This window comes from Microcaecilia unicolor, chromosome 7 (assembly GCF_901765095.1).
Source record: "Microcaecilia unicolor chromosome 7, aMicUni1.1, whole genome shotgun sequence".
Taxonomy (NCBI): Eukaryota; Metazoa; Chordata; class Amphibia; order Gymnophiona; family Siphonopidae; genus Microcaecilia; species Microcaecilia unicolor.
The window spans coordinates 120463551-120491200 of record NC_044037.1 but is presented as its reverse complement, the minus strand read 5'-3'; the positions used below and the strand labels follow the sequence as shown (position 1 = coordinate 120491200).

The 27650-nt window shown below is 46.7% G+C and overlaps 1 protein-coding gene across 2 annotated transcripts in view; it reads left to right on the top strand.

The window, feature by feature from the left end:
* LOC115474065 (cytospin-B-like) overlaps nucleotides 1-27650 on the top strand; it is a 167074-nt gene that overhangs the window by 5886 nt on the left and 133538 nt on the right. The window contains exons 1-4 of one of the 2 annotated variants that reach the window (XM_030209372.1): nucleotides 397-479; nucleotides 1656-1890; nucleotides 6195-7205; nucleotides 7471-7547. In XM_030209372.1, the coding sequence (XP_030065232.1) occupies nucleotides 1821-1890; nucleotides 6195-7205; nucleotides 7471-7547 (1158 nt within the window). In that variant the 5' untranslated portion in view covers nucleotides 397-479; nucleotides 1656-1820. Of the gene's footprint in view, nucleotides 1-370; nucleotides 480-1655; nucleotides 1891-6194; nucleotides 7206-7470; nucleotides 7548-27650 lie in introns of those variants that run through there. The other variant, XM_030209373.1, reaches the window with a different exon arrangement.

The window sequence follows — 27650 nt, the reverse complement described above, 5'->3', positions numbered from 1 at the left end:
AGCCAATTTGTGCAACTCCTCATACCTGCCAGTTTCCTCACATATGAGGTGAATCTGCTTTGACTGCTCTTCTCATATGCTGGGGTGGGGAGGAGGTGGCCATGTGTGAGCTTGCGCTGCCCTGGAACTCCTTAGGTAGGGCCTTCTTTCACTGCATTGATCCAGTACAGTTGCACTAGCTGCACATCCAGTAGCATGGTGCTGTTCTTGGTTGCATAGAGGGAAGGATGTCTCAGTTTGTGCAAGTGCTCATAAGGAGAGGAACTCTGTCTATGGTTGTTTCAGATGCAGAGGAGAGGGAGGCTGCCTCAATTTAGCTACCATCCAGCTCTTTTTGACTGAATGCTCATATTGATTCTCTATGCCGCAGATGTGCAGTCCCACTCAATGAGGAATTGGTGACTCTCTGCTGTTCCTGCTGAAGTGGGTGCAGATCATGGGGAATTCTGGTGGAAAGTCTGCACCTGGTACACCCACAGGTAATTTACTCAAATTCATCAGTGCAGTGAAATCTTCATGTCTCAACTGGAGGGATCACAACACTTATACTATCTGAGTGATAGACACCTTCTGACTCATTCTCAATGACGTCTTTCTTAGTGTGTGTCTTTTCTCTCTCTTTTTTTTCCACAGTAGAAGCACTGGAACCTATCTTTTCAAATAGCTTTTGCCATGTGTACCATGTTGCCTGTGAGGGCGGTTTGTTTATCTAGAGCAAGCCAAACAGGAAGAGCGGCCTTCCTTCATACTATCCACCCTGTCTCAGCACTGTCAGCCAGATTAAAAATTGCCTCAAGTCAATACCCTGATAAGAACATGCCCCTAACAGCAACATCTTTTCACAATCCTCAGCATATCCCTTCTAATGGAAGATATTATCAAGAGAAACTTTTTACAGTGATTTTATTTATCTGGCATGTGTGCTTCCAGATTTCAGGGAGGTTTAATTCCTCGGAGACAGGGAGGGGAGCTGTGTAGGAAGGGAAAAATAAAGGGGTTATGATGAGACACACCTAGAAACAATAACCATAGTTGTATATGTGCTGTAACCTCCCTAACAAGCATGGGGGCTGGGGCTTTATTACACTTTTTACAGTATTGTGACATCATCTTTGCCTGTCTTGTCTTGGGTAACCTTTGAACTATGTGTTTTTTAATCAGTAATGACTGGTTGAGAGAGAGAGTCATCAAGGATTAAAAAAAAAAAAGACAGGAGATTGCAGGGAGACAGAAGAAAGACTATAGCAGGGATGAGTACTATATCCTGATTAAAAAAAAATACATATGGGAAGGGAGAAGAGGAAGGAATTGAGCAGGAGGTTGAAATAAACCTCTAGATCGGCCATTTATCCTCTTTCAATAGGTAAATAAATTCATGTGCAATGAAGCGCTGGATATTGGCAACAACATAGAAAGCTGTTATAAGCATCTGTAGCTACATTCCATATGACTGTTGGTCTCAGGGTGCTGTGGCATCAGAAGTTGCTGTTGTACTTAACAGATATTGAAGCCTCTTTCACTCTGCCCTGTACAGCAATTACCTCTGTTCACCTAGTTAGCAGTGATCTCCCCCTTTATCATTTAAACATGCTACTGCTGAGCCATTGTTTGTGAAACTCTCAGCTGACTCCCTGTGATTCTCTCTGAACCTCTAGGAGTGGTCACATTCAAGTCAGTATTTCTGTGACATCACAATCTTATGAAGCAGACCTAACCAGAGTAGGCAAAAGCCAATGGACAGCCCACCTGTGTGGGTCCACCACTCTGTTATGAAACTCGCTTGTTTTCTTCACCAGCTGTAAGTGCTGTTTTGTAGAGAGATGGAGAGGAAGCCATCTGTCCACATGGTCAAGGTCTGCTGGGGGTACAAATCCATTGCTGCACACCTAGGTAGGTGGAGTCAAACCCATTGCAGAACTGTCACAAGGGTAGCCACCTTTCTCTTACTGCTGTGATCACTGCCTGACATACAAAATACAGAAGTTAGGCTTGTCCTCAAGGTATTGTGTTTTGATAGAACCACTCCATTATTATGCAAGCTTCACTGGCTGCCCATTAAAGCCAGGATTGTATTTAAATTATGCGTTTTTGTCTTTCAAATATTGTATGGCATGACACCGGACTACATGCAGCTCTTAATAACTGTTCCCCTACGCATTGTAACCTCTGGTTCTAGGGACTACCTTAGACTTCATCTTCCAGATTGCAAGAGTGCGCTATAAGTTGGTTCAGTCCACAGACTTTAGATACTGTTACTGTCCAGCGTTACTGACCAGTATGACCTCACAGTCGGTTAAACCTCCACCTTCCTGAGTAGAAAACTCTACCACTAGACTCTCACAGGCAGATGATCAAAAGCCCCGCACTGTTCCAAACAGCGCTGGAACAGCACGGGGTGCTATTAGACCTTTGATCAGAGATAATGCATGCAAATTTAAGCAGCGCAATTATCTCTGATTATGAGGTAGAAGTGTGGGAGAATTGTGCCTGAGCATGCGCTCAGCACAATCCTCCTGCACTTGTTTGACAGATCTGGGCTGGAGACCAATGAAAAGAGAAGGGCGTCCATCTTTAAATCGGAAGATGGACGTCCTCAACTGCCCTGTTGCAGAGACGGCCAAATTTCGGAGGTATAGCGACGGGGCAGTTGAGGACATCCAAAATTTGGACGTTTCTGTGACGGGGCAGTAGAGGACGTCCAAATTATGGACGTTTCTGCAATAGGCAGTTAAGGATGTCCAAAATTGGATATTTCTATGAGAAAGACGTCTTTCTCATAGAAACATCCAATTTTGGACGTCTTTAACTGCCCATTGCAGAAACGTCCATAATTTGGACGTCCTCAACTGCCCCGTCACAGAAACGTCCAAATTTTGGACGTCCTTAACTGCCCTCGCTGGCAGGTTTGCTGTAGGGGGGAATGGGGGCCTGCCAGCATGCAAATGCATGCTGGACAGGGCTCACCATTCCTCCCCAATGGTCTGCAAACCCTAACGCCAGCTCGGAGCTGGCGTAGGGTTTGTCGTGGCCAGCGACCCAATCTTTGGCGCGCTGGTCACTGATCATTGAGGATGAATGCGTTAAGCCCTGTTTAGCATGCATTTGCATGCTATAGAAATGATAAGTAGTAGTAGTACTTGCGCTAAGAGCCCTCGAGCGCGTTGTTTCACGCGCTCGAGGGCTCTGATCATGGGGTGGTAGCAAACGCCGGCGCTAGTATGGCGCTAACAGCCTCTAGCGCCGGCGTTTGATTTTGATCATGTGCCTGTCAGTTCTTAGGCAAATATTCTTTATTGCAATTCTCCCAATACACAGAGAGAATCCAATCTACCATTCATCTGCCAGTAAGCATTGTGCGTATTGCAACATGGAGCCTGTACCCAGCCACCTCAGAGGCAAAGAGAGGCCAGATCTTAGCACTGCTAAGAGGTTAAGCTGTAAACTGAAACAGGGAAAAACAAAGGGAAAATACCTTTTGCAGCAACCTGAGGGAGAAGCCTTTAAGAGACTTGGGAAGGCCCTTGCTCTGAGAAAAGAACCTAAGGAGAGAGAGCTCTGTGAGAGAGGTAGGAAAACCTTGGGGAAAAGATCTTTGAGAGAGAGAGAACAAAAAAAAAACCCCAAACCCCCCCAAACAAACCTTGATGGAACCACAGTGGAACCAAGAAAGGTCAGCTCTCAGAAAAGCTGCTAGCACGTGGCATGCAAGGTAGAGAATGACATGGGGACGGGGTTGGGGATGGGGGACAAAGCCCGTGAGGATGGGGACAGATTTTGTCCCCATGTCACTTTCTACTTTGAAACCTGTTAATCAACTGGACTGTTATTTATGTTTGTTTGATGCAGACGACAATATTTTTTCTATTTGTAATTTAAACGCAACAGTTACACAGCATATTGTTCCTTTTTATACTTTAATAAAAAAGATGTAAATATAATATCATAAGTTTTTGAAGCTTCTGCAGATGAGAACAGAGCCGACGGGCATGGGGACAGAACCCACGGAGACAAATTTTATCCCCTGTGTCATTCTCTAATGCAAGGCACAGACTGAACCACCACACAGTACCACACTGTCTCACATAGGGGCAAAGAAAGAGGGCTGGCCTTAGCTCATAGCTAACAACCAATAGAAACAAGCTCACAAGGAGCCAATCACAGGACACTGCAACTGTAGACAGAGGGGAGGGGAAGCCTCAGTAAACAGTGCTGTCTATACAAATAATAGTCCTATTAAATATACACAACTAGTGCAACAAAGCCTGTTTCGTCAAAAATGAAACGGGCCCTAGGAAGGTTCTCATCTAAGCAATTTCTCTGACTTCCCTTGCACCTCCGCTTATTTTTCTTTGCATGTCCCTGGCCTCTCTTTCACCCAGTGTTCACCGAGAAGCTTTTCTGCCATCAAATTGGTTAAAAAAAAAATTGCAGAACGATTGTTACACTTTCGGGATATAATAGCACTGTCGGCAAGGCCAGAGAAAAGGCACAGAGGGGTGTTTTTTTTTTTAAATTTTTTTATAGTAGGAGGAGTGACTGGCTTTTCTACCCCTGACCGTGTCTTTCCTTCTATCTTTCCCTTTTCCTCCTTTAGCCGCTGCCGTTTCCTCCTGATGAGGCTTAAGGCGGGCAGAGGCGCCACTGCAGGAAAGAAATGAAAAGCCCCTGGGGGAAGGGCCTGAGTGGCGGAATTAGAGGGCTGCGGGATAAGCGGGGGAAAGTTGGGCGCAGTGAAAGTTTTGCTGGTCTGAGGAGTGGCGGAAGGCAGGCTGGGCTTGTCGCCTCCAGCGTTCCCTCTCAGTGTCCCGCCCTTGCGTAGAGACAAAATGACATCAGAGGAGGGCGGGACACTGAGAGGGAAGGGAACGCTGGAGGCGAGCTGACGTCACCAGCATGTTACGAACCCAGACAGCCAGCCAGCCAGCCAGAGAACCTTCAGCTACAAATTATTATATAGATAATGCTGACTGCCCCATGAATACGGGGGCAGCACAGATACCAAAGTGCTAAGTGGTGGATTTCACTGCCAATGGCAATCAAGGGTCAGCCTGATTACTTGGTATTTCGCAAAGACTGAAAACCTTCTATGAGAGGTTTCAATGCCATCAATGGTTTATTTAGTTCTTATTTATCCTACTCTGCTCTTACTTGATATTTTGTTTATGGTATTGCAAACCTTGCCTGTTTTTACTTATTATAAGCCACATTGAACTCAAGTATGTTCAAGATAATGTGGGGTATAAATATCAAAATAAATAAAATAAAACATGACAACAATCCCAGAGACTTATCAAAAGGGCTTCCACTAAAGGAAAAATATGGCAGCTCTAATAGATTATATGAACTACGTTTTTTCTGTGGTAGCTGGCTGTTTCCTAGAATGTTTGCTTTATTTTGAGGTAGCTAAAATTCAAACAAAAAGCATACAGCAAAGTTCAGTCTCCATAGTACCAGGATTGTCACCCTTTGACAGAGGTAGTCTTGTTTTGCCAGCTATCTGCTTCCAGTTCCGCTCTCGTACTTCCTTACTCTGGGTTCATGCAGTAGGTCTCCAACAAGAAACTGACAACTTTCTCACTCACATCAGCAGAGCTTTCACTTGGACTGATTCTACCAGGCAGGTATCCTTCAAACCAAAAAATTCAGTCCCCTCCAAAAGTAAATAGAACAGCCCATTGGAGTCTGCCGCACGAGGGTGGGAAACTCCTGCTCAGTGTAAGACTTGAGCAGTGTGTGCACATTTGCCCTCTGCAGATATTGCAAGAAACTTTGGATCTTATGGTCTGCCATTTCCTTCTGTTGATCTTCTGTAGTAAAAAGTATCAACCCACAAGATCTGAAGTTGCTTCCTGTGCTGGCAAAAAAAGAAATAAACCATGAACTGCCATGAGGAAAGAAAGCCTGTGACTGTATAAGAAATGTGGAGAGGGGTGAGGGATGGGTAGGGGTGGTCAAGGGTGAGGAAGAAAGTGTGTGGGGAAAAATCTCCCACTAAAATGATGCTCTCTTGGCAGCTCCTGCTAGTGATTAACATTAATAATGTTCTAACTTTTAAAAGAATAAGGGCCTAATTTAGGGACAGAAACATACAAGCATGAACCAGTAATGAGCCTTGAATCACAGTCTCTGTGGTTGAATGAATCTAATTATTTATTCAATCTTTATATACTATTTTTTACTTTTTTCTTTTGTAGCCTTTCCTGATGCCCGGAAATCACCACTAGTGACAGGACAGCTCTTATACAAGCCCCATATCCGACATTCTGAGTCCATAAAAAGCTCCATGCCAGAGTTGCTAGACTCTGTGAATGGCTGTAGCACATCATGGACCAAAGTGGACCCCTCTCTGGATTCCAGAAGGGAATCCCCATGGAATCCAAATAGCATCAGTGGCTCCTCCATTCCATCTAACCCAAAAGCTGATCCTGTCTCCAGTTCCATGTCAGAATCATCAAAGGCACTTGGTTCCAAAGAGGACAAGAGGGCAACAGCCAGCAGAGCTTCAATTGTATCAGGGAATAAGAATGCTGCAAATTTGATACAATTGAGGAAGAAAACATCCCAAGAGGAAAAGGCTAGCCAACTCGTAGAACCACCTTCAGATACCTGGAATGGGAAATCATCTGGGGATGAACTGGCGGATATATCTCCTAATTCATTTCCAGGCAACGCAAAAGATTGTCTAAGTGGTGATGCTGAATGTGTTTCTGAAGAAGAAGAAACGGACTACTTGCAGGATAACTGGAGCTCTGTTATTGCTAATCCAGACTTTATGAAACTCTATTGGCCCAACAAGGTGGATGGAGAAGATGATGTCTACCAAATAGCATCCGAGAATCTTAAGACAACCATCTTGGAGGTGTCGAAACTCCAGCAGGAACTCCAAGTATTGCTTTCTATAGCTAGTCCTGGCAGAAAAGTAGGTCATGGAAGTTCACATGTACCCTCAGGGCTCAGGACTAAGTGGCAGCTAGATATGGAAGATGCTTCTGAGGCACAGAAGGAACTGCTGAATGTGGCTGAGAACTGGGAGTCTCGACTCTTGGGAATCCAGCAAAGGGTTAAGCTTGGCTTGAATGATCTAGATAGCATCAAGAGCCAAAACATGATTCTGTTGAGGGACAGCATTCTTTCCAAAAGCAAAAGCCAACAAGAGGGGGCAACTGAAGTTGGAACCATGGTGAGCCCAGCTGGAGTCCTAAGAGGTATGGTACCATTTGGCTAGTCTTTTTTTTTTTTTACTGTTTTGCCACAAACGCTATACCTATTGGAGGGGGAGGAGTCCACATTTTTTTCCATTAGCCCTATTAACTTTTGCTTCCTGCTCTTCCTGCATTCCCTATTATGATTGGATGGTGATTCATAAAAAGGATCTTGTTTGTAATATACACTAGACAGGCTTATCTTTACCCAGTCTGTCAACTATTTGATTTTATAGGATCTTGAATGTAATTACCTGTATTCTTGCAGACTCCAGACAAGACGATCAAGACAAGATCAAGGAGCTAGACCAGGAAATGCAAAGACTTCAGCAGCTGCTGAATGAGGTGATTTCTCATTAGGGTTAGCAGTGTATTCTTTTCTCACATCTGCTTCCCCAACAGAACAGGTATAGCACAGGCAGCAACTGTGCTATACCTACCTTTGTTTTCTGAAATGAATCTGCACCCTGGTGTCTTTTAAATATTAGGATATGGCCTATGCAAACAATTTTGCTGTCTTAATGGTTTTACAGTTTAGCATTACCATCCTGGTACTGGACCTTCATCACTGCCATATTCTGTACACAGGCTGCCTCCTGTACATACATACTGACTTCTATGCATGCTAGTTTCTTCTTTCCAAACCCTCTTACTCTTTCCTCTTCCTGTAGTGGTCTTGGGCTCCACTGTTACCAATTCCTAGTGTAAGGAGCAGTAACGTTTCCTTTAGGAGTGTGGGGCTCTGAGTTAATATACATTTTACAGTCCCTCAGTGGCTCTGCAGCCTCTTACTCCTAAATGGTTTCCAGTTTAAATGGGTAGCCTGTACAGAAGGAGGCAGGATTACCATGGAGACAGAGGAAGAGAAAGAGAGGCTGGGGAATAATAAGTGGAGTGCTAGATATCAGAATCTACTCGGGGAGGAAGTGTTGCTGCTATTGCTTTTACTGGTTTTGTACATGAACAATAACATGACTTAGGGGCAACTTGATTTGGGAGAGAAAAGAGGCACAAAGGATAGGGCTTGAAACTTCTAGGCCTAAATTTTGTCAAGATGTAGGGTAACTTGCACAAGAAGTCATAGTGTATGAATTAATCAGTAGGTGACTGTTGTCTCATATGGGCAGGGCAATTTTTAAGAATCAGTAGCCTGGCTATTTATCTAGGTAAACTGGCTGTGTGAAAAATGCCCACTTTTTCTTTGGCTAAATATTTATAAAGATCACTAATGCATATACTGTTACGCACGCAAAAAATGGAATCGGGGGCAGGGATTGGTAACTGGGAGATTGGGCAATAACGTCATGTAAAAAGTCCCTATACATAAAGTAGATGCAAATTTCAGTACTAAAGAGTCGTTTTGGAGGTAGGGGAAGGCCCTGCATAGCAGGAACTTCTAACTGCAGATACTACATTTATGGATTCAGTCTGAGACTCTGGATAATGGGCCACTTTAAGCAAAAGGCTAGGCTCCTCCAACTTGCTGGAGGAGGATGATCATGAGTCTGTTCTCTTGAGGCTAGAGTGGCAGACTTGGTGGAGCTGAGGGAGACAGAGAGGTACATAGAGGAGACATACAGGGATGTTGTAGAGAAGTCTCATCTCCAGTCTGGTAGCCCCTGTGCTACCTTGGAGGAGGGAGGTCTCCTAGAAGGAGAGCATCACCCTGGTGAAGTAGGAAGTTCTTCTGTAGCCAGGACCTGCCCACCAGGGGATGTACTATCCTCTCGCACCGAGGATATGTCTCCAAGTGCTGACTGGGAGGGAAAGGTTAGGACAGCTGTTGTAGTTGGTGATTCGATCATTAGGCATATAAATAGCTGGGTGGCTGGTGGACGTGAGGATCGCCTGGTGACTTGCCTGCATGGTGCGAAGGTGGTGGACCTCACGTGTCACCTAGGAGCCGGCTGTCTTGGTACATGTGGGTATCAATGACATAGGAAAATGTGGGAGAGAGGTTCTGGAAGCCAAATTTAGGCTCTTAGTTAGAAAGCTCAAATCCAGATCCTGTAAGGTAGCATTTTCTGAAATGCTACCCATTCCACACGCAAGGCCCAAGAGACAGGCAGAGCTCCGGAGTCTCAATGCATGGATGAGACGATGGTGCAGGGAGGAGGGAGCCTTAAATAAACATAAAAATCAGACAAAAGATTGCAAATTAATACTGTCAAGTACTAAGCATCATTTAAATAGGAACAACAAACATACTTTGAAATGTCTATATGCGAATGCCAGGAGCCTAAGAAATAAGATGGGAGAGTTAGAATATATTGCACTAAATGAAAAATTAGATATAATAGGCATCTCTGAGACCTGGTGGAAGGAGGATAACCAGTGGGACACTGTCATACTGGGGTACAAATTATATCGTAGTGATAGGGTGGAGGGTTAGCATTGTATATTAACGAGAGCCTTGAATCAAATAGATTGAAAATTCTGCAGGAAACAAAACACTTCTTGGAATCACTGTGGATTGAAATTCCATGTGTAAAGGGGAAAAGGATAGTGATAGGAGTGTACTACCGTCCACCTGGCCAGGATGAACAGACTGATGCAGAAATGTTAAAGGAAATTAGGGATGCAAACAAACTGGGCAACACAATAATAATGGGTGATTTTAATTACCCCGATATTGACTGGGTAAATGTAACATCGGGGCATGCTAGGGAGGTAAAATTCCTTGATGAAATCAAGGACATCTTTATGGAGCAGCTGGTACAGGAGCCAACAAGAGAAGGAAAAATTCTACACCTAGTCCTTAGTGGAGCGCATGAACTGGTGCAGGAGGTAATGGTGCTGGGGCCACCTGATAACAGTGATCATAATATGATCAGATTTGATATTAGCTTTGAAGTAAGTATACATAGGAAATCAAATACGTTAGCGTTTAACTTTAAAAAAGGAGACTATGATGAAATGAGAAGAACGGTGAAAAAAAAGTTAGACGAGCGGCTGCGAGGGTCAAAAATTTACATCTGGCGTGGTTGCTGTTCAAAAACATCATCCTGGAAGCCCAGGCCAAATATATTCCATGTGTTAAAAAAGGAGAACGGAAGATCAAACGACAGCCGGCATGGTTAAAAAGTGAGGTGAAGGAAGCTATTAGAGCTAAAAGAAAATCTTTCAGAAAATGGAAGAAGGAACCAACTGAAAATAATAAGAAACAGCATAAGGAATGTCAAGTCAAATGCAAAGCGCTGATAAGGAAGGCTAAGAGGGACTTTGAAAAAAAGATTGCGTTGGAGGCAAAAACACGTGGAGGGGCATAATTGAACGGGGCGCCCAAGTTTTCCTTAGGGCGTCCTTGCAGGACATCCCTGTGAAGGGGTGGGGAAACCCGTATTATCAAAATAAGATGGGCGGCCTTCTTTCACTTTGATAATATGGTCGGGGACGCCCAAATCTCAACATTTAGGTTGACCTTAGAGATGGTCGCCCCCGATGTTCGGCGGTAATGGAAACCGAGGACGCCCATCTCAGAAACAACCAAATCCAAGCCATTTGGCGTGAGAGGAGCCAGCATTCATAGTGCACTGGTCCCCCTGACATGCCAGGACACCAGCCGGGCACCCTAGGGAGCACTACTACTACTACTATTTAGCATTTCTATAGCGCTACAAGGCGTACCCAGCGCTGCACAAACATAGAAGAAAGAGAGTCCCTGCTCAAAGAGCTTACAATCTAATAGACAAAAAATAAATAAAGTAAGCAAATCAAATCAATTAATGTGAACGGGAAGGAAGAGAGGGAGGGTAGGTGGAGGTGAGTGGTTACGAGTCAAAAGCAATGTTAAAGAGGTGGGCTTTCAGTCTAGATTTAAAGGTGGCCAAGGATGGGGCAAGACGTAGGGGCTCAGGAAGTTTATTCCAGGCGTAGGGTGCAGCGAGACAGAAGGCGCAAAGTCTGGTGTTGGCAGTAGTGGAGAAGGGAACAGATAAGAAGGATTTATCCATGGAGCGGAGTGCACGGGAAGGGGTGTAGGGAAGGACGAGTGTGGAGAGATACTGGGGAGCAGCAGAGTGAGTACATTTATAGGTTAGTAGAAGAAGTTTGAACAGGATGCGAAAACGGATAGGGAGCCAGTGAAGGGTCTTGAGGAGAGGGGTAGTATGAGTAAAGCGACCCTGGCGGAAGACGAGACGGGCAGCAGAGTTTTGAACCGACTGGAGAGGGGAGAGGTGACTAAGTGGGAGGCCAGCAAGAAGCAGATTGGACTTCAGAAAAAGCTCCCAGGTGCATAACTCCCTTACTTTGTGTGCTGAGCCCCCCCAAAACCCACTCCCCACAACTGTACACCACTACCATAGCCCTTTGGGATGAAGGGGGCACCTAGATATGGGTACAGTGGGTTTGTGGTGGGCTTTGGAGGGCTCACATTTACAACCACAAGTGTAACAGGTAAGGGGGGAATGGGTCTAGGTCCGTCTGCCTGAACTGCACTGCTGCACCCACTAACACTGCTCCAGGGACCTGCATACTGCTGTCATGGAGCTGGGTATGATATTTGAGGCTGGCAAAGAGGCTGGAAAAAATATTTAAATATTTTTTTAGGGTGGGAGGGGGTTAATGACCCCTGGGGGAGTAAGGGGAGGTCATCCCCAATTCCGGTGGTCATCTGGTCATTTAGGGCACATTTTTGTGGCTTGGTCGTAAAAAAAAAGACCAAGTAAAGTCGGCCAAGTTTTCGTCATGGATGCCCTTGTTTTTTTCCATTATCGGCCGAGGACGCCCATGTGTTAAGCACGCCCCAGTCCCATCTTCGCTATGGTTCGACACGCCCCCTTGAACTTTGGTTGTCCCCGCAACGGAAAGCAGTTGAGGGCAGGGGCGTAGCCAGACACCCAATTTTGGGTGGGCCTGGGCTCAAGATGGGTGGGCAGAAGAACCCCGCCTCATCCCACAGATGATGTGGTCTCTCCTTCTCTCACCTGCATGCCATATGGTTTCTCAAATATCCTCCCTCTCTGCATACCTTTTAAATAGCAGATTTTCACTGGCAACGGGCAACAACTAATACACACTGCTGATGTTGGCTCCATACCCTTCCCTCTGATGCAACTTCCTGTTTCCGCCTAGGCAAGAATACATCAGAGCGAAGGCTGTGGGGCCGGTGCGAACAGTATCAGTCACTGCTCACTTCAGGCGAAGGTCTGCTATTTACAAGGTATGCAGGAGGGACAGTTGTTGGGAGTTTTCGGCTTGTGGGGCTTGGGGATCCCTGCCAGCCACATTATAGCTATGCTGGTACTGGGTGGGCCTGGGCCCACCTAAGCCCACCCTTGGCTACGCCACTGGTTGAGGGCACCCAAAATCGGCTTTCGATTATGCTGATTTGGGCGATTCTGGGAGAAGGATGCCCATCTCCTGATTTGTGTCAAAAGATGGGTGCCCTTCACTTTCAAAAATAAGCCTGATAGTAAATTTTTTTTATGTATATTAAAAGCAGGAAGCCGGCAAAAGAATTGGTTGGACCGCTAGATGACCAAGGAGTAAAAAGGGCAATCAGGGAACACAAAGCCGTAGCGGAGAGATTAAATGAATTCTTTGCTTCGGTCTTCACTGAGGAAGATTTGGGTGGGATACCGGTGCCAGAAATGGTATTCAAAGCTGACGAATTGGAGAAACTTAATAAATTCTCTCTGTAAACCTGGAGGATGTAATGGGGCAGTTCTACAAACTGAAGCTCAAATCCAGATCCTGGACTGGATGGTATTCATCCCAGAGTACTGATAGAACTGAAAAATGAACTTGCGGAGTTATTGTTAGTAATATGTAATTTATCCTTAAAATCGAGCGTGGTACCGGAAAATTGGAGAGTGGCCAATGTAACGCCAATTTTTAAAAAAGGTTCCAGAGGAGATCCGGGAAATTATAGACCGGTGAGTCTGACGTCTGTGCCGGGCAAAATGGTAGAGACTATTATGAAGAACAAAATTACAGAGCACATTCAAAAGCATGGATTAATGAAACAAAGCCAATATGGATTTAGTTAAGGGAAATCTTGCCTCACCAATCTACTACGTTTCGTTGAAGGGGTGAACAAACGTGGATAAAGGTGAGCCGGTTGATATTGTGTATCTGGATTTTCAGAAGGCATTTGACAAAGTACCTTATGAAAGACTCCAGAGGAAATTGGAGAGTCATGGGATAGGAGGTAGTGTTCTATTGTGCAGCAAAGAAACTAACAATATAAGTAAAAAGGTCACAATGAAAATAAATATTAATAACCTTTTGTTTTATAATCAGTAAGGCAACTCTTGAGTATGTCCACAGTTGTTGCTGACATTTTAGGAAAAATGGTATTTCTTGATAATACCTGTGTAGCTGGCCCAAAATTCTTCAGCTGGTCTGTTGATGGGAGTGAGCTGATTTGCCAGTTTTCTTCTGAATGCAAACCCTTATTCTTGGTTCAGATGTGTAGCAGATACAGTTTAAGGTTTGCACTCTGTTTAAGGCGTTGCATGAGAGCAAGCTGGGTTACCTAAAAAATCTTCTGGATTGGTATGTCTTGGTGCAGTTCTTACACTTTTCTGGGGCAAACCAATTGGTCGTGCATTACATACATGTTGTTGAAACTGCGAAGGTTTGAGCTACAATTTTCTTTATATTGCTCTCTGCCAGGGCCTTTGCCTTTAGAGGAAAGTTACTCTCAGTTTCGGAGACTGCTAAAGGTCTATTTATGTAGTGAGGTGTTTGGGCAAGTTTAAGGGTGAGTAGTGGCTGTTAGGTAAGGTAGGAGGCATTTTGCTATGTTGTCTATGTTTTTATTATGACTCAGGAATGTTTGCTTGGAATCAGCCTTAAACATGTTTTGTAGGCAGACTATAGATGTATAGAGGTGTATTTTCAAAACACTTAGACTTAGAAAGTTTCATAGAACCTATGGAATTTTTGTAAGTAAGTACTTTGAAAATGAGCCCCATAGTTACTCAAAGGATAATCTTCAAAGTCTGTAATGTGCAGATGGGTCAGTCCGTTCTAATCGTATTAACCTGTATACATGCAGCTATAATAGGATTAGAAACTGTTGCCATTGGTAAAAAAAAAATTATGACATGGGCAGCATTTTGATTAAAATTTTAATCACGCAATTAAGTAGCTCCTTGTGACTCTGGGCAACTCACTTAACCATTGCCCAGAGTCACAAGGACCTGCAGTGAGGAAAAATAAATAAACATACCTTAATTGCATGATTAATTGTGATTACAAATTCCAATCAAAATGCAGCCCTAAAAAAAAAAAAGAAAAAGTAATAAAAAGATTAGAAAATACAAATTGAAAAATTACACATTCTAAAGAATCTAAAATGGCATGCAGACTAGCTATAAACAGCCTTACAGTTTTCACAGCCTACTTCAGAAAAACAAGCTTAATTATAAACATAATTTAATTAACTTGAATGTAACAAACATAGGTGGGAGTGTAATGTCAGCAGTGTAAGCCCATATAAATCTTGATACCAGTGTGCTAGGGAATTGTGATATGAACGTTGTCATACTGGGACAGACAAAAGGTCCTTCAAGCCCAGTATCCTGTTTCCAACAGTGGCCAATACAGGTCACACAAGTACCTGGCAAGATCCCAAAACAATAAAACAGATTTTAATAATGGCTTATGGACTTGTCTTTAAGGAAATGATCCAAACGTTTTTTGAACCTTGCTAAACTGCTTTCAACCACATTTTCTGGCAATGAATTCCAGAGTTTAATTACACATTGAGGGGTCCTTTTACTAATCTGCAGTAAAAGTGGGCCTTTGATAGCACCAGCGCATGTTTTTTGACATGCGCTGAGGCCCCTTTTACCGCAGTGGGTAAAAGGCTGTCTTTTTTTTTTTTTTTTTCTCAACAAGTTCTGAGTCCCCCTTTTACCACAGTGGGAAAAAGGCTGTATTCTTAAGAGGAAAAAAAAATGGCCATATAGTAAGCGAACCAATGGCTTTCACTGGAGATGGGAACTACTGCCAGGCTCTTGCAGTAGCCTGGCAGTAATTCTGGATTGGCGCACGGCAACAGGTTTGTCGCGGGCCAACCCTTTAGTAAAAGGGCCCCTTAGTGTAGAGAAATTTTCTTCAGTTTGTTTTAATTTACTACTTAGTAGCTTCATTGTGTGCTCCCTAGTCCTTGTATTTTTGGAAAGTGTAAGCACTCTTTCCAAAAATACAAGGACTCCACTCAATATTTATAAGTCTCTATGGTATCTCCCCTTAGCTGTCTCTTCTCCAAACTGAAGAGCCCTAGCTGCTTTAGCCTTTCCTTATAGGGACGTCATCCCACCCCCTTTATCATTTCTGTCGCCCTTCTTTGTACCTTTTCTAATTCTGCTGTATCATTTTTTTGAGATATGGTAACCAGAATTGCACACAGTATTCGAGGTGTGAATTCTACAAAGGCATTATAATTTATTGTTTTCCTTTCCTTTCCTAATAAGTCCTTCAGTAACATTCTATTTGCTTTCTGGGCATTATGGGCCATATTCTGGTTCCGTTCCTGTCTTACAGGTAGAAGTTATCGTTTGTACTGGTCTGATGCTATTTCCTGCTCTTATAATATCTCTGTGGGTTCCCTAGTGCTCTGTCCTGGGCTCTATTCTTTTTAAATATCTTTTTGGCACCTCTTGCTCTGCTAATTCACTCCCTTACAAGCAGATGATCAAAAGCCCTGCGCTGTTCCAAGCAGCGCTCTAAAATAGCGCTGAAACAGCGTGGGGCTTTACCGCACCAATGATCAAAGATAATTGCATGCAAAATTAAGCACGCAATTTATCTCAGATCATGGAGTAGAAGTGCGGGAAAATTGTGCCTGAGCATGCGCTTAGCACAATCCTCCCGCACTTATTTGACAGGTCTGGGCTGTCAAAAGCCCAAACCTGTCGAACACAGGGGCTGGAGGTACATGGGACCACCAGGCCCCAGCAACGTTGGCTGGAGGTCCAGCGGACCTCCGGGCCCCCCCCCCCCCCCACCGACGATTTCCCCCCCCCCCCCCCCAGGTTTAGGGAGGGTTGGAGATCCGGTGGGTCTCCAGCCCCCCCTATGTCCCTCATCGAAGGGTCCATGGTGGTCCAGTCCCCTCTACCCCCCTACTTTGTAGGTTGGAGGAGGGAGGGTAGTCTGCCTCCTTCCTCTTCCTGGGATGCGCTGGGCAGGGCTGGGCGCCGCCATTTTGCGGCGTCGCAGGAAAAGGAGGGAGGCAGGCTACCCTCCCTCCTCCAACCCACAAGGTAGGGGGGACTGGACCACCAGGGACCCTTCGATGGGGGACTAGGGAGGGCTGGAGACCCACCAGATCTCCAGCCCTCCCTGAACCTGGGGGGTGGGGATCGTCGGGGGGACTGGAGGTCTGCCGGACCTCCAGCCCCCTGTCATTGGCAGGTTTGCTGTTGGGGGGGGGGGGGGAATGGGGCCTGCCAGCGTGCAAATGAATGCTGGACAGGGCTCACCACTCCTCCCCAATGATCTGCAAACCCTAACAGACCCTGTCTGTGTGAAAACAGCGTCTGGTAGGATTGAACAAATGCTCAGTGGTGGCTGGCAGTTTACTCAGACTGTCTGAATATTCCTGCTCATATATTGTGAAGACACATTTTGACCCCTGAGGCAGGCGCTTGTGCGCCGAAACACGGCCCGTGTCGGGTCTTTTTCACAATAAAGGACTGCCATTGTCTGTTTCTTGAAGGCCCAGTGTTGCTTTTTCTTGTTTGTATTGTATGCTTGTATGCTGTATTACCCTCTCTTTTGTGATTACTGCAAACCCTAACGCCAGCTCGGAGCTGGCGTTGGGTTTGCCGCGGCCAGCGACCCAATCTTTGGCACGCTGGCCGCTGATCATTTGGGATGAATATGTTTAGCCCTGTTTAGCATGCATTTGCATGCTAGGTGCATTCAGAGCCCTCGAGCGCGTTGTTTCACGCGCTCGAGGGCTCTGATCATGGGGCAGTAGCAAACGCCGGCGCTAGTATGGCGCTAACAGCCTCTAGCACCGGCGTTTGCTTCTGATCATCCCCCTGTTAGTACTCATTTTTTCTTCTATGCTGATGACATTCAGTTGCTCTTTCACATTCGTTCTGGAACACTTCATGTTATTACCGAGGGGAGGGTACTTTAGATGTACTTACTATTTTGTGCTTTATTAAATAAAGATGAAATGTGAAATAAATCTTATAACATATGATATGCTTCCCTTAGTCTTAAAAAAAAAAAGGCTAGCATTAATCTGGTCTTGCACATTTGACAAAATTGTTGACTGGCTATCCACTAATGGGTTGACACTCAACGCTTCCAAATCTACTGCTGTCCTTTTTTTTTTTTCCCCCCCTAATCCTTCTCCAATACTTCTGTCCTACTAACCATTTTTGGTGAGCAAGTCGCTCTTGCCAAGTCTCTGTTAAGATCTTAGGAGTCGCCCTTGACAGACAATTCATCCTTTTCAGGTTTCTCTGTTGGTTAAGAAATCCTTTTTGGTTTTGAAGCAAATTTGATCAGTTTGTGCTTTTTTTTCGATAGGCCTTCTCTCCGGTACTTATTCACTCTTTGGTTCTCTCCAATGTAGATTACTGTAATTCGGTTCTGTCTGGCATTCCACAATACCAGCTGCACTGACTTCAGGTTATTCAGAATACTGCTCTTACACTTCTCAGTGGGGCCAAGAAATTTGATAGTGTGACACCTTATTTTCTTGCTGAACACCACCTATCTGTTTTCATCTACCATTTAAGTTGTTAATTATTCCTTTCATATTCTTTATTTAGGCTCTCTTGCTTTTCTTTCTTTTTTTTGCATAGCTTTCTCCTTCCTTACCAACCAACACACATTCTGCATTCTGCTAATCAGCGTCTTCTACTTGTTCCTTCTCATCTTCAGATTTGCTCTGCTTCATGTCATTCCACCTGTTTTAGTGTTCTTTCTCCTACCTTGTGGAATTCATTACCTTTATACCTTTGCTTTGAATTGTCTTTCCTGAAATTCAGTACTTTACAGAAAACCTTTCATTGTACTTTCTCTTCTGCAGTTCCTTTTGGTCCACAGTAGCTTCCTTTTTGGCCTCACAGCAGCCTCCTCACCTCACCTCATTTTATTAGCATCTTGTCCCTCTTTGCGCTCCCTCCATTCCTATTGCATCTTTGCAAAAGTAATTGGTCATGTGTTCACCCCTTCCTTAATATTTATCTGTAACCTAGCCTCCTTAAGTATCCTTTCTGACTATCATATAATTTTGACCTTTTGTACAACCCTTTAGATGTACTTACTATTGGTGGTAAATTAAAGTAAAGATGAAAAGTGAAATGTAAAATAAATACTTAACATATGATACGCTCCCCTTAGTCTTAGAAAGGCTAGCATAGATCTGATTTGAAGAAATCATCATTGTCTCTGAATGAAGCAGCAAATTATAGGCCAATTTTCTTCTTGGCCTTTTTGGAGGAAGAAAATAGAGCAGGCTCTTCAGCTACAGAATCTTCTTGATGAACGTAGCTTACTTGATCTTCATAAGGGTCAATATTTAAAGCGAGTTAAGCAGGCAGGAAATGTTTCTAGCTACTTAAATCATACTCAGCTGGCTGACTGCCAATGTTCAGTGGCACTGCCCTGTTAATATCAACTCTAACCGCATAAAGGAAAGCCGGAGAGTGAAGGAGCGTTCCGGGGGTGGAATCGGCAAGGAACCTGTAGTTATGCAGGTACTGGCCATATTAAATGCCAGTGCTCACATAGCTAAGCAGGCAGATAGGACCACACAAAAAAAGCTATGTAGGTGTTGGCATCTGCATAACTTCCAGCTAGCAGCTGATATATCTCTAGGTTCTCTCTATTCCTACCTCCAAACCCTCCACTAAGATTACTGAACCTTCCTAGAATCCCCCCAAAGAAGACCCAATTTGACACCTCTCCCCTTGTAGGTCCCCCCAGGCCTACTGTACTCATCCTTGGTGGTCTGTTGGGGCTTTCCAGATAGGATTGATCTACAGTCATTCCTACCCGTGATGGCTCCAGCCTGAAAAATGACTGCTGCAATCTCTAGTGGCTAGAACTGGGCCTTTGGGGGGGGGGGGGGGGGGGGGGGGGGAGGGTAATTTATAGTTCTAGTTGAGTGTTCTGATAGTGGATACATCCTTTACTTGAGGGTGAGAAATCTCTCAGTCACAGGGTCTGTGTATGCTGAGCTAGAAGGAACTTTTTCAGAGCTCCACAGGGATTACGTCCCAAACTGAGGCCCCAATGTTCAAAGTTCTGGTGCAAAAACAAACTTATCTCCCCAATGCACAGAGCTAATAGCATTCAAATTATATGCGTTGTGAGACTAAAATTAAGGGGAAGGAACCTTTGCAGTAAGTGCAGCTCTTGTTCACATGCCCAGGCAAACTCAAAAGTGAAGCATATATCAGTGCCTTTAAATATACGCTTTTCAAAAATTTTTACTTGAAAGGCTTATATGCGCACAAAACGGGCACAAATGTGTGCTTTCATTTTCGGGTTTGCTCAGACTCGCACACATTTGTTTCTCAGTACCAGTGCTTAGAGGCTTCCTTCTAGAACAAATCATAACGGTCAGATTTTAAAGAGAAAATAACAAGAAATCTTCTCTTCCTCTCCCCCCGGCAACGTGAGCTCCAAGCTGGCGGTAGGTTCCTAGCGTTAAAAGCAGGGTTTGTGATATGGGCGTGGAGGAGTACCCTAGTCAGTACAGCAGGCTTTGATTCCGGTGAACTGGGTTCAATGCCTGCTGCAGCTTCTTGTGACTCTGGGCAAGTCACTTAACCCTCCATTGCCCCAGGTACAAAATAAGTACTTGCATATAATATGTAAACTGCTTTGATTGTAACCCTTTCCCTTGTTTGTGTGCTGTTTTTCTGAGCATTGGGTGGGAAGAGCAAATCACCTCATTAATATCCATTGGACTGCATTTTAATACAATTTGTGGCCATCTTTGGCGCAAACATTGTTTCCTGCACTAAAGCTGTTTGAGCATTCTGTACAGATTAATGCTGGTTCTAGTCCAGCACTAATTGGCTCTAATGCCGGTATTAGGTTCTGCACATTGGGGCCTCAGTTTGTCCTACTCTGTTTACTTAGTGAAATTTGTACAGGTTATCTTTGGTTAATGGTGAGAATGTTTCCTTTGGAAGTCCCTCTGTCTGCTCTGGCCTGTATATTCAACAGTTCTGCAGTAGCTCAACTGTTACCAGTTTTAGAAATCTTACGTTGAAACCCTTGAAAATCAGGGGCTAAAGGCTGCTCCCTTTCAGCCCTCTCCCTCCAACTCTCAGTTTAACAAACCATTTGCATCAGCAGTCTCTGAGTTCCAAAACAGCCCATGTGGAAATTAAACCCTGTCACTGCTGGTAGAGGCAGAGTGAGTTGAGCACCTTCCTGTGATTTCCACTCAGGGTGTAATCCAAGGGTGTCAACCCAACCTAGCAAGGGCCGAGGTTGTTCAGTATTTCCCCGATGAATCTGCATGAGATCTATTTCACCAGTTCTGGTATAAACAAATACAAGGTGGTGTTGTGGTAGAATAATGTTCATTTCCATATCATCAAGCTGATCAATCCATAGACTGGTGGGTTGTGTCCATCTACCAGCAGGTGGAGATAGAGAGCAAACTTTTGCCTCCCTATATGTGGTCATGTGCTGCCGGAAACTCCTCAGTATGTTCTCTATCTCAGCAGGTGGTGGTCACACACAGCAGCAGCTCTGGCTAGGCCTCCAAGCCTAATTTTTAGGTTTTGTTGAGTGCCTGGGGTTGAGGGCTCTTTTGAGCAAGTGCAAACCTGGTGGTGCCAGGTCCCTCCTTTTCTCCCCCCTCCCGCTGGCTCCGTTAAAAAAAAAAAAAAAAAAAAAAAAATTTTGAACGTCCTTAAAGGCGTTTATTTCGACGTTTATTTAAGCGTCTATTGCAGCTACTCACTGGGACACCAGGTCGTTACAACTCGGAGCGGACAGCAGGTAATTTTTACCTTTTTATAGCGGGCAGGGGGTTCCCCAATTCTTCTCCTCGTGGCATATGGCGTCGGAGGGCGAGGGCGCAAAGGGTCGCTCCCCGGGTCGCTTGAGCGCTTCTAGAGGGGATGCGGGGGTCTTAAAGCCTGATTCGCCCTTGTTGGGTGACAGTTTCGTGACCGATGAATGTCCCGGTCCTTCCTCCGGCGTAGCGGTTTTTCCCGCCATAAACGCCCATCCCACGCTCCTCGCCTCCGCCATCTTGGCCGGCCACGCGGCTCGGACGGCTTCTTCTTGGGCCGCCCTTGAGGTTGGAGACATTAATGCCATGAACGCCCTTAATTTGGGCGACGGCACAGAAGCGGCTAAAGTTAAGAGCCGTTCTTCCCGCGCGGCTCCTTCGCGGAGTTTCGTGCCGGACGCCATTTTGGATGCGCAGCATGTCTCTCCCCCGCTATTGCGAGCGCCGGTTGAGGGTGCGTCTAGGGCTGTTGCCCAGGCTGCGGAAGTGCACAGTTTGGGGGGTTTCTCCCCCGAGTTTGTTTTGCTGCTGCATCAGGCCTTCCTCATGCACAACGCTGCCCCTGCTCCCTCGTCTGGTAAAGAGGTTGAGGTTCCCAGAGGTAAACGTCCTCGGGTTGATTCCCAGGCCTTGGAGGAATTTGTCTCCTCCGATGTAGATGAGGGCAGCGTGTCTGAGGTCTCCCAACGGTCCTTTGCGGATTCCTTGGAGGAGACGGATCCCCGCTCGGATGGAGCGGATGACCCCTCTGCAGCGCGGCTTTTTAGCTCAGAGGATTTGCCCAACCTGTTGATACAGGCCATGGACACTTTGAAGATTTCCTCTCCGGAGGACGTCTCTCCCTCAGCCCCTGTTGGCTCTGCCATTATGCTGGGGACGAAGCGCCCGCCTAGAACCTTCCACGTGCATGATGCCATGCACACCTTAATTTCGGCTCAATGGGATGTCCCAGAAGCGAGCCTTAAAGTGGCTAGGGCTATGTCCCGCCTCTATCCTTTGGCTGTGAGTGAACGTGAGGCCTATCTGTGGCCTACCGTGGATTCTTTAATCATTGCGGTGACTAAGAAAACGGCGTTGCCGGTGGAAGGTGGCACGGCCCTAAAGGACGCCCAAGACAGAAGATTGGAGGCGGCCTTAAGGTCGTCCTTTGAGGCGGCTGCTTTAAGTTTGCAGGCCTCAGTTTGCGGCTCCTATGTGGCCAGGGCGTGCCTGACTATGGTGCAGCGGGCTTCCCCCTCGGATCATTCCTTGAGGGCTGATTGGCCGGCCCTGGAATCGGGCTTAGCCTATTTGGCAGACTTGCTGTATGATGTCTTGAGGGCCTCAGCGAAAGGCATGGCTCAGACAATCTCTGCGCGGCGGTGGCTTTGGCTGAAACATTGGTCTGCTGACCACGCCTCTAAATCCCGCCTGGCTAGGTTGCCTTTTAAAGGCAAGCTGCTCTTTGGGGTCGAGCTGGACAAAATCGTGACCGATCTCGGCACGTCTAAGGGCAAGAAATTACCAGAGGTCAGGGCTCGGGCTAGTACTCGTCCCGGTACCTCCAGAGGACGGTTGCAGGAAGCCCGTCGGTACCGCCCGGGCAAGTCGGGTTCCTCTGCCCCCTCTTCCTTCAAGAGGAATTTCTCCCCCAAGCAGCATTCCTTTCGCAGAGACCGCCGTCCCGGAGGTGCTCCCTCCGGTCCTCCCCCAGGGTCTCGTACCCAATGACGGGGTCTTGGTCCACGCCCCAGTGCAGATTGGAGGACGGCTGTCCTCGTTTCTGGGCGAGTGGACCACAATAACTTCAGACGCGTGGGTGCTGGAAGTCATCAGAGACGGCTACAAACTAGAGTTCTGCCGACCCTTAAAAGACGGGTTTGTACTCTCTCCCTGCAAGTCTCCGGTCAAAGCTGTGGCAGTGCAGCAGACCTTGGACAATCTGATCCGCCTGGGGGCGGTCGTTCCGGTGCCAGAAAATCAGCTTGGCAAGGGACGTTACTCCATTTACTTTGTGGTACCAAAGAAAGGAGGTTCTGTCCGGCCTATCCTCGACCTCAAAGGGGTCAATCGGGCCTTGAAAGTGCGGCACTTTCGCATGGAGACTCTCCGCTCTGTTATAGCGGCAGTGAAGGCAGGAGAGTTCCTGGCATCCTTGGACATCAAGGAAGCGTACCTGCATATTCCCATCTGGCCTCCTCGTCAACGCTTTCTGCGTTTTGCAGTCCTGGGACGACACTTCCAGTTCAGAGCCCTCCCTTTCGGGTTGGCTACTGCTCCGCGGACCTTTTCCAAAGTAATGGTGGTCATCGCGGCCTTCCTACGAAAGGAAGGGATACAAGTCCATCCTTATCTGGACGACTGGTTGATCCGAGCCCCCTCTTATGCAGAGTGCGGCAAAGCTGTGGACCGGGTAGTTGCTCTTTTGAGCTCCCTGGGATGGATCATCAACTGGGAGAAAAGCCAGCTGCGCCCGACTCAGTCCCTGGAGTACCTGGGAGTTCGATTCGACACCCAAGTGGGCAGAGTGTTTCTGCCAGACAATCGGATTGTCAAACTTCAGGCTCAGGTGGACCAGTTCCTAGTAGCCTCTCCCCTTCGGGCTTGGGACTATGTGCAGCTGTTGGGCTCTATGACGGCCACGATGGAAGTTGTGCCCTGGGCCAGGGCTCATATGAGACCACTTCAACACTCTTTGCTGCAGCGCTGGACTCCGATGTCGGAGGATTATGCTGTGCGCCTTCCCTTGGACCCAGCAGTGCGCAAGGCGCTGAGCTGGTGGATGCAGACAGACAAGTTGTCTGCGGGAATGCCTCTTGTGACCCCAGAGTGGATTGTCGTCACGACGGACGCCTCGTTGTCGGGCTGGGGAGCCCACTGCTTGGGAAGGACAGCGCAGGGGCTCTGGTCTCCTGCAGAGGCAAAGTGGTCTATCAACCTCCTGGAACTCAGAGCCATTCGGTTGGCGCTTTTGGAGTTCATCCCGGTACTGGTGTTGAAGCCTGTACGGGTCCTGTCGGACAATGCCACGGCTGTGGCCTATGTCAACCGCCAGGGAGGTACCAAGAGCGCCCCTCTAGCCAAGGAGGCTATGAATCTTTGCCAGTGGGCGGAAGCGAACCTGGAGCAGCTTTCAGCGGCCCACATTGCCGGAGTCATGAATGTCAAGGCGGACTTTCTCAGTCGCCATACCTTGGAGCCCGGAGAGTGGCAGCTATCTGCTCAGGCGTTCTTGGACATCACGAAGCGCTGGGGCCAGCCGAGCCTAGATCTGATGGCGTCATCGGCCAATTGCCAAGTGCCGCGCTTTTTCAGCAGAGGACGGGACCCTCGATCCCTGGGAGTAGATGCTCTTCTCCAACAGTGGCCGACACAAGAGCTTCTCTATGTGTTCCCGCCCTGGCCCATGTTGGGCAGGGTGCTAGACCGGGTGGCAAAGCATCCCGGCAGGGTAATCCTGGTGGGTCCGGATTGGCCCAGGCGTCCCTGGTATGCGGACTTGATCAGGCTCTCAGTCGACGATCCTCTGCGGCTGCCAGTGGAGCAGGGCCTGTTACATCAGGGTCCCGTGGTGATGGAGGATCCCTCCCCCTTTGGTCTTACGGCCTGGCTATTGAGCGGCAGCGTCTGAGGAAGAAGGGCTTCTCAGACAAGGTCATCGCCACTATGCTGAGAGCGAGGAAGCGCTCTACTTCTACTGCTTACGCCAGGGTTTGGCGTATCTTTGCAGCGTGGTGTGAAGCAGGCTCACTTTCTCCCTTCACTGCTCCAATTTCTTCAGTGTTGGCGTTCCTGCAAGAAGGTCTGGAGAAAGGCCTGTCGCTCAGTTCCCTTAAAGTCCAGGTAGCGGCTCTGGCTTGCTTCAGGGGCCGCCTGAAGGGTGCTTCCCTGGCTTCGCAGCCAGATGTGGTGCGCTTTCTCAAGGGAGTTAATCACCTGCGCCCTCCTCTGCACTCAGTGGTGCCTGCGTGGAATCTCAACCTGGTACTAAGAGCATTGCAGAAGCCGCCTTTTGAACCCTTGTCGAGGGCATCTCTGAAAGACCTGACGTTGAAAGCAGTCTTTTTGGTGGCTATCACTTCAGCCAGAAGAGTTTCCGAGCTCCAGGCGCTCTCATGTCGAGAGCCTTTTCTGCAGTTCACTGAGGCAGGAGTGACTATTCGCACAGTGCCTTCCTTCCTGCCCAAGATTGTTTCTCGCTTCCATGTGAATCAGCAGCTCTGTCTCCCTTCCTTTCGTAGGGAGGACTACCCAGAGGAGTACTCTGCTCTTAAATATCTGGATGTGAGACGAGTCATCATCAGATACTTGGAAGTGACCAATGATTTCCGGAAATCGGATCATCTGTTTGTCCTGTTTGCAGGTCCTCGTAAGGGTCTGCAGGCTGCTAAGCCTACAGTGGCAAGATGGGTCAAGGAAGCCATTGCAGCGGCTTATGTGGCCGCGGGGAAGGTGCCGCCTATCCAGCTGAAGGCTCACTCCACGAGAGCTCAGGCGGCCTCGATGGCAGAGGCCGGATCCGTCTCCTTGGAAGAGATATGCAAGGCGGCAACTTGGGCTTCGGCTCATACATTCTCCAAGCATTACCGGTTGACTGTGGCTGCACGGGCGGAGGCCCGGTTTGGAGCTTCAGTGTTGAGGTCAGGGATTTCTATGTCCCGCCCTGGGTGAGTACTGCTTCGGTACATCCCACCAGTCTATGGATTGATCAGCTTGATGATATGGAAGGTAAAATTATGTATAATCATAGCTGATCAATCCATAGCCCCTCCCAGATATCTGTACTGTTTTTATTCTGGTTCAAGTTTAGTCTTCAGTTACTTCAGAAAGACTTCGTGTTCAAGTTTTTTCACTTGGATTCTTCAAGAGTTAAGACGAGTTTGTGTTACAGTGAGCTGCTGCATTCCTCTCCCCTCCGTTTTACGGGGCTGGATTGAGACTTAAAATTCTGCCGGCACTCCCTCCCGCTTCGTGCGGCTGTAGGGCAGCTTTGTACCCCTCCCGCTTCGGCGGTGTTAGGGTCAGTCAGCTCCTCCCGCGGTTGCGGTTGCAGGATAAGCCAGATCCCCCCGCATCGGCGGGTGTGGTGTCCCTCCCCCGCTCCGCGGGGATGAGCTGGACGGATTCCCCTCCCCCACTTGTGTGGGGATGAGCTGGGTTAATTCCCCTCCCCCGTTTCGGCGGTGGTGAGCTGGGCAGAGTGTCCCTTCGTGGGTGTAATTCTCTAAGTGCTGAGTCCTGCGGATGGAGCTTTGATATCGACATACTGAGGAGTTTCCGGCAGCACATGACCACATATAGGGAGGCAAAAGTTTGCTCTCTATCTCCACCTGCTGGTAGATGGACACAACCCACCAGTCTATGGATTGATCAGCTATGATTAATGGAAAGAAAATTATCAGGTATGATTATACATAATTTTACCGTATGGTAGATGCATTGGAGGAACTTAGGGAGGAAGAGGGAGAGTTAGGATATGTCCATTACGGTCTTTGGTTTTGTTGTGTTGCAGGCACTCAGATTTTTATGTTGGGTTGGTGAGATATGCCTTTCTGAACAGGTTTGTTTTTACTTCTTTCAGGAACTTTAGATGATCTACGTTGTTTTTACTACTTTTGGCAGTGCGTTCCATAGTTGTGCGCTTAAAGGAAAAGCTAGATGCATAAGTTGATTTGTATTTGAGTCCTTTGCTGCTTGGCTAGTGGAGATTTAGGTATGTTCGTGCTGATCTTGTGTTTCTGGTTGGCAGGTCTATGAGGTCTGTCATGTATCCCGGGGCTTTGCCGTAAATAATTTTATGAACCAGGGTGCAGATTTTGAAAGCAATACGTTCTTTGATTGGGAGCCAGTGCAGTTTTTCTTGGAGGGGTTTGGTGCTTTCAAAACGCGTTTTTCCAAATATAAGCCTGGCTGCTGTGTTTTGAGCGGTTTGAAGTTTCTTTGTAATTTGTTCTTTGCATCCCGCATAAATTCCATTGCAGTAGTCTGCATGGCTTAGTACCATTGATTGTATCAAGTTGCAAAATATTTCCCTCGGGAAGAATGGTTTCACACGTTTGAGTTTCCACATTGAGTGAAACATTTTCTTTATGGTAGATTTCGCTTGGTTCTCTAGTGAGAGGTTCCGGTCGATTGTTACTCCGAGAATTTTCAGTCTGTCTGAGATAAAGAGGGTATATCCTTGGGTGTTGATGTTTGTGGGGTTGTATGTGTTGTTTTGGGATGAGATGATGAGACTGTGTGTTTTTTCTGTGTTGAGTTTTAGTTGGAATGCGTTCAAACCGAGCTGAATTTCATTGGTGATTTCTGCCAGATTGTGTTTGTAGGGGATGCATATTGTGACGTCAGCATATATGAATGGGTTGAGGCCTTGAATGGAAAAGGACTTGGCTAGTGGGGTCATCTTGAGGTTGAAAAGGATCGGTGATAGTGGTGATCCTTGCGGTACTCCGCAATCTGGTTTCCAGGGTGATGATATTTTTGTGCTTGATTTCACTTGATATGTTCTG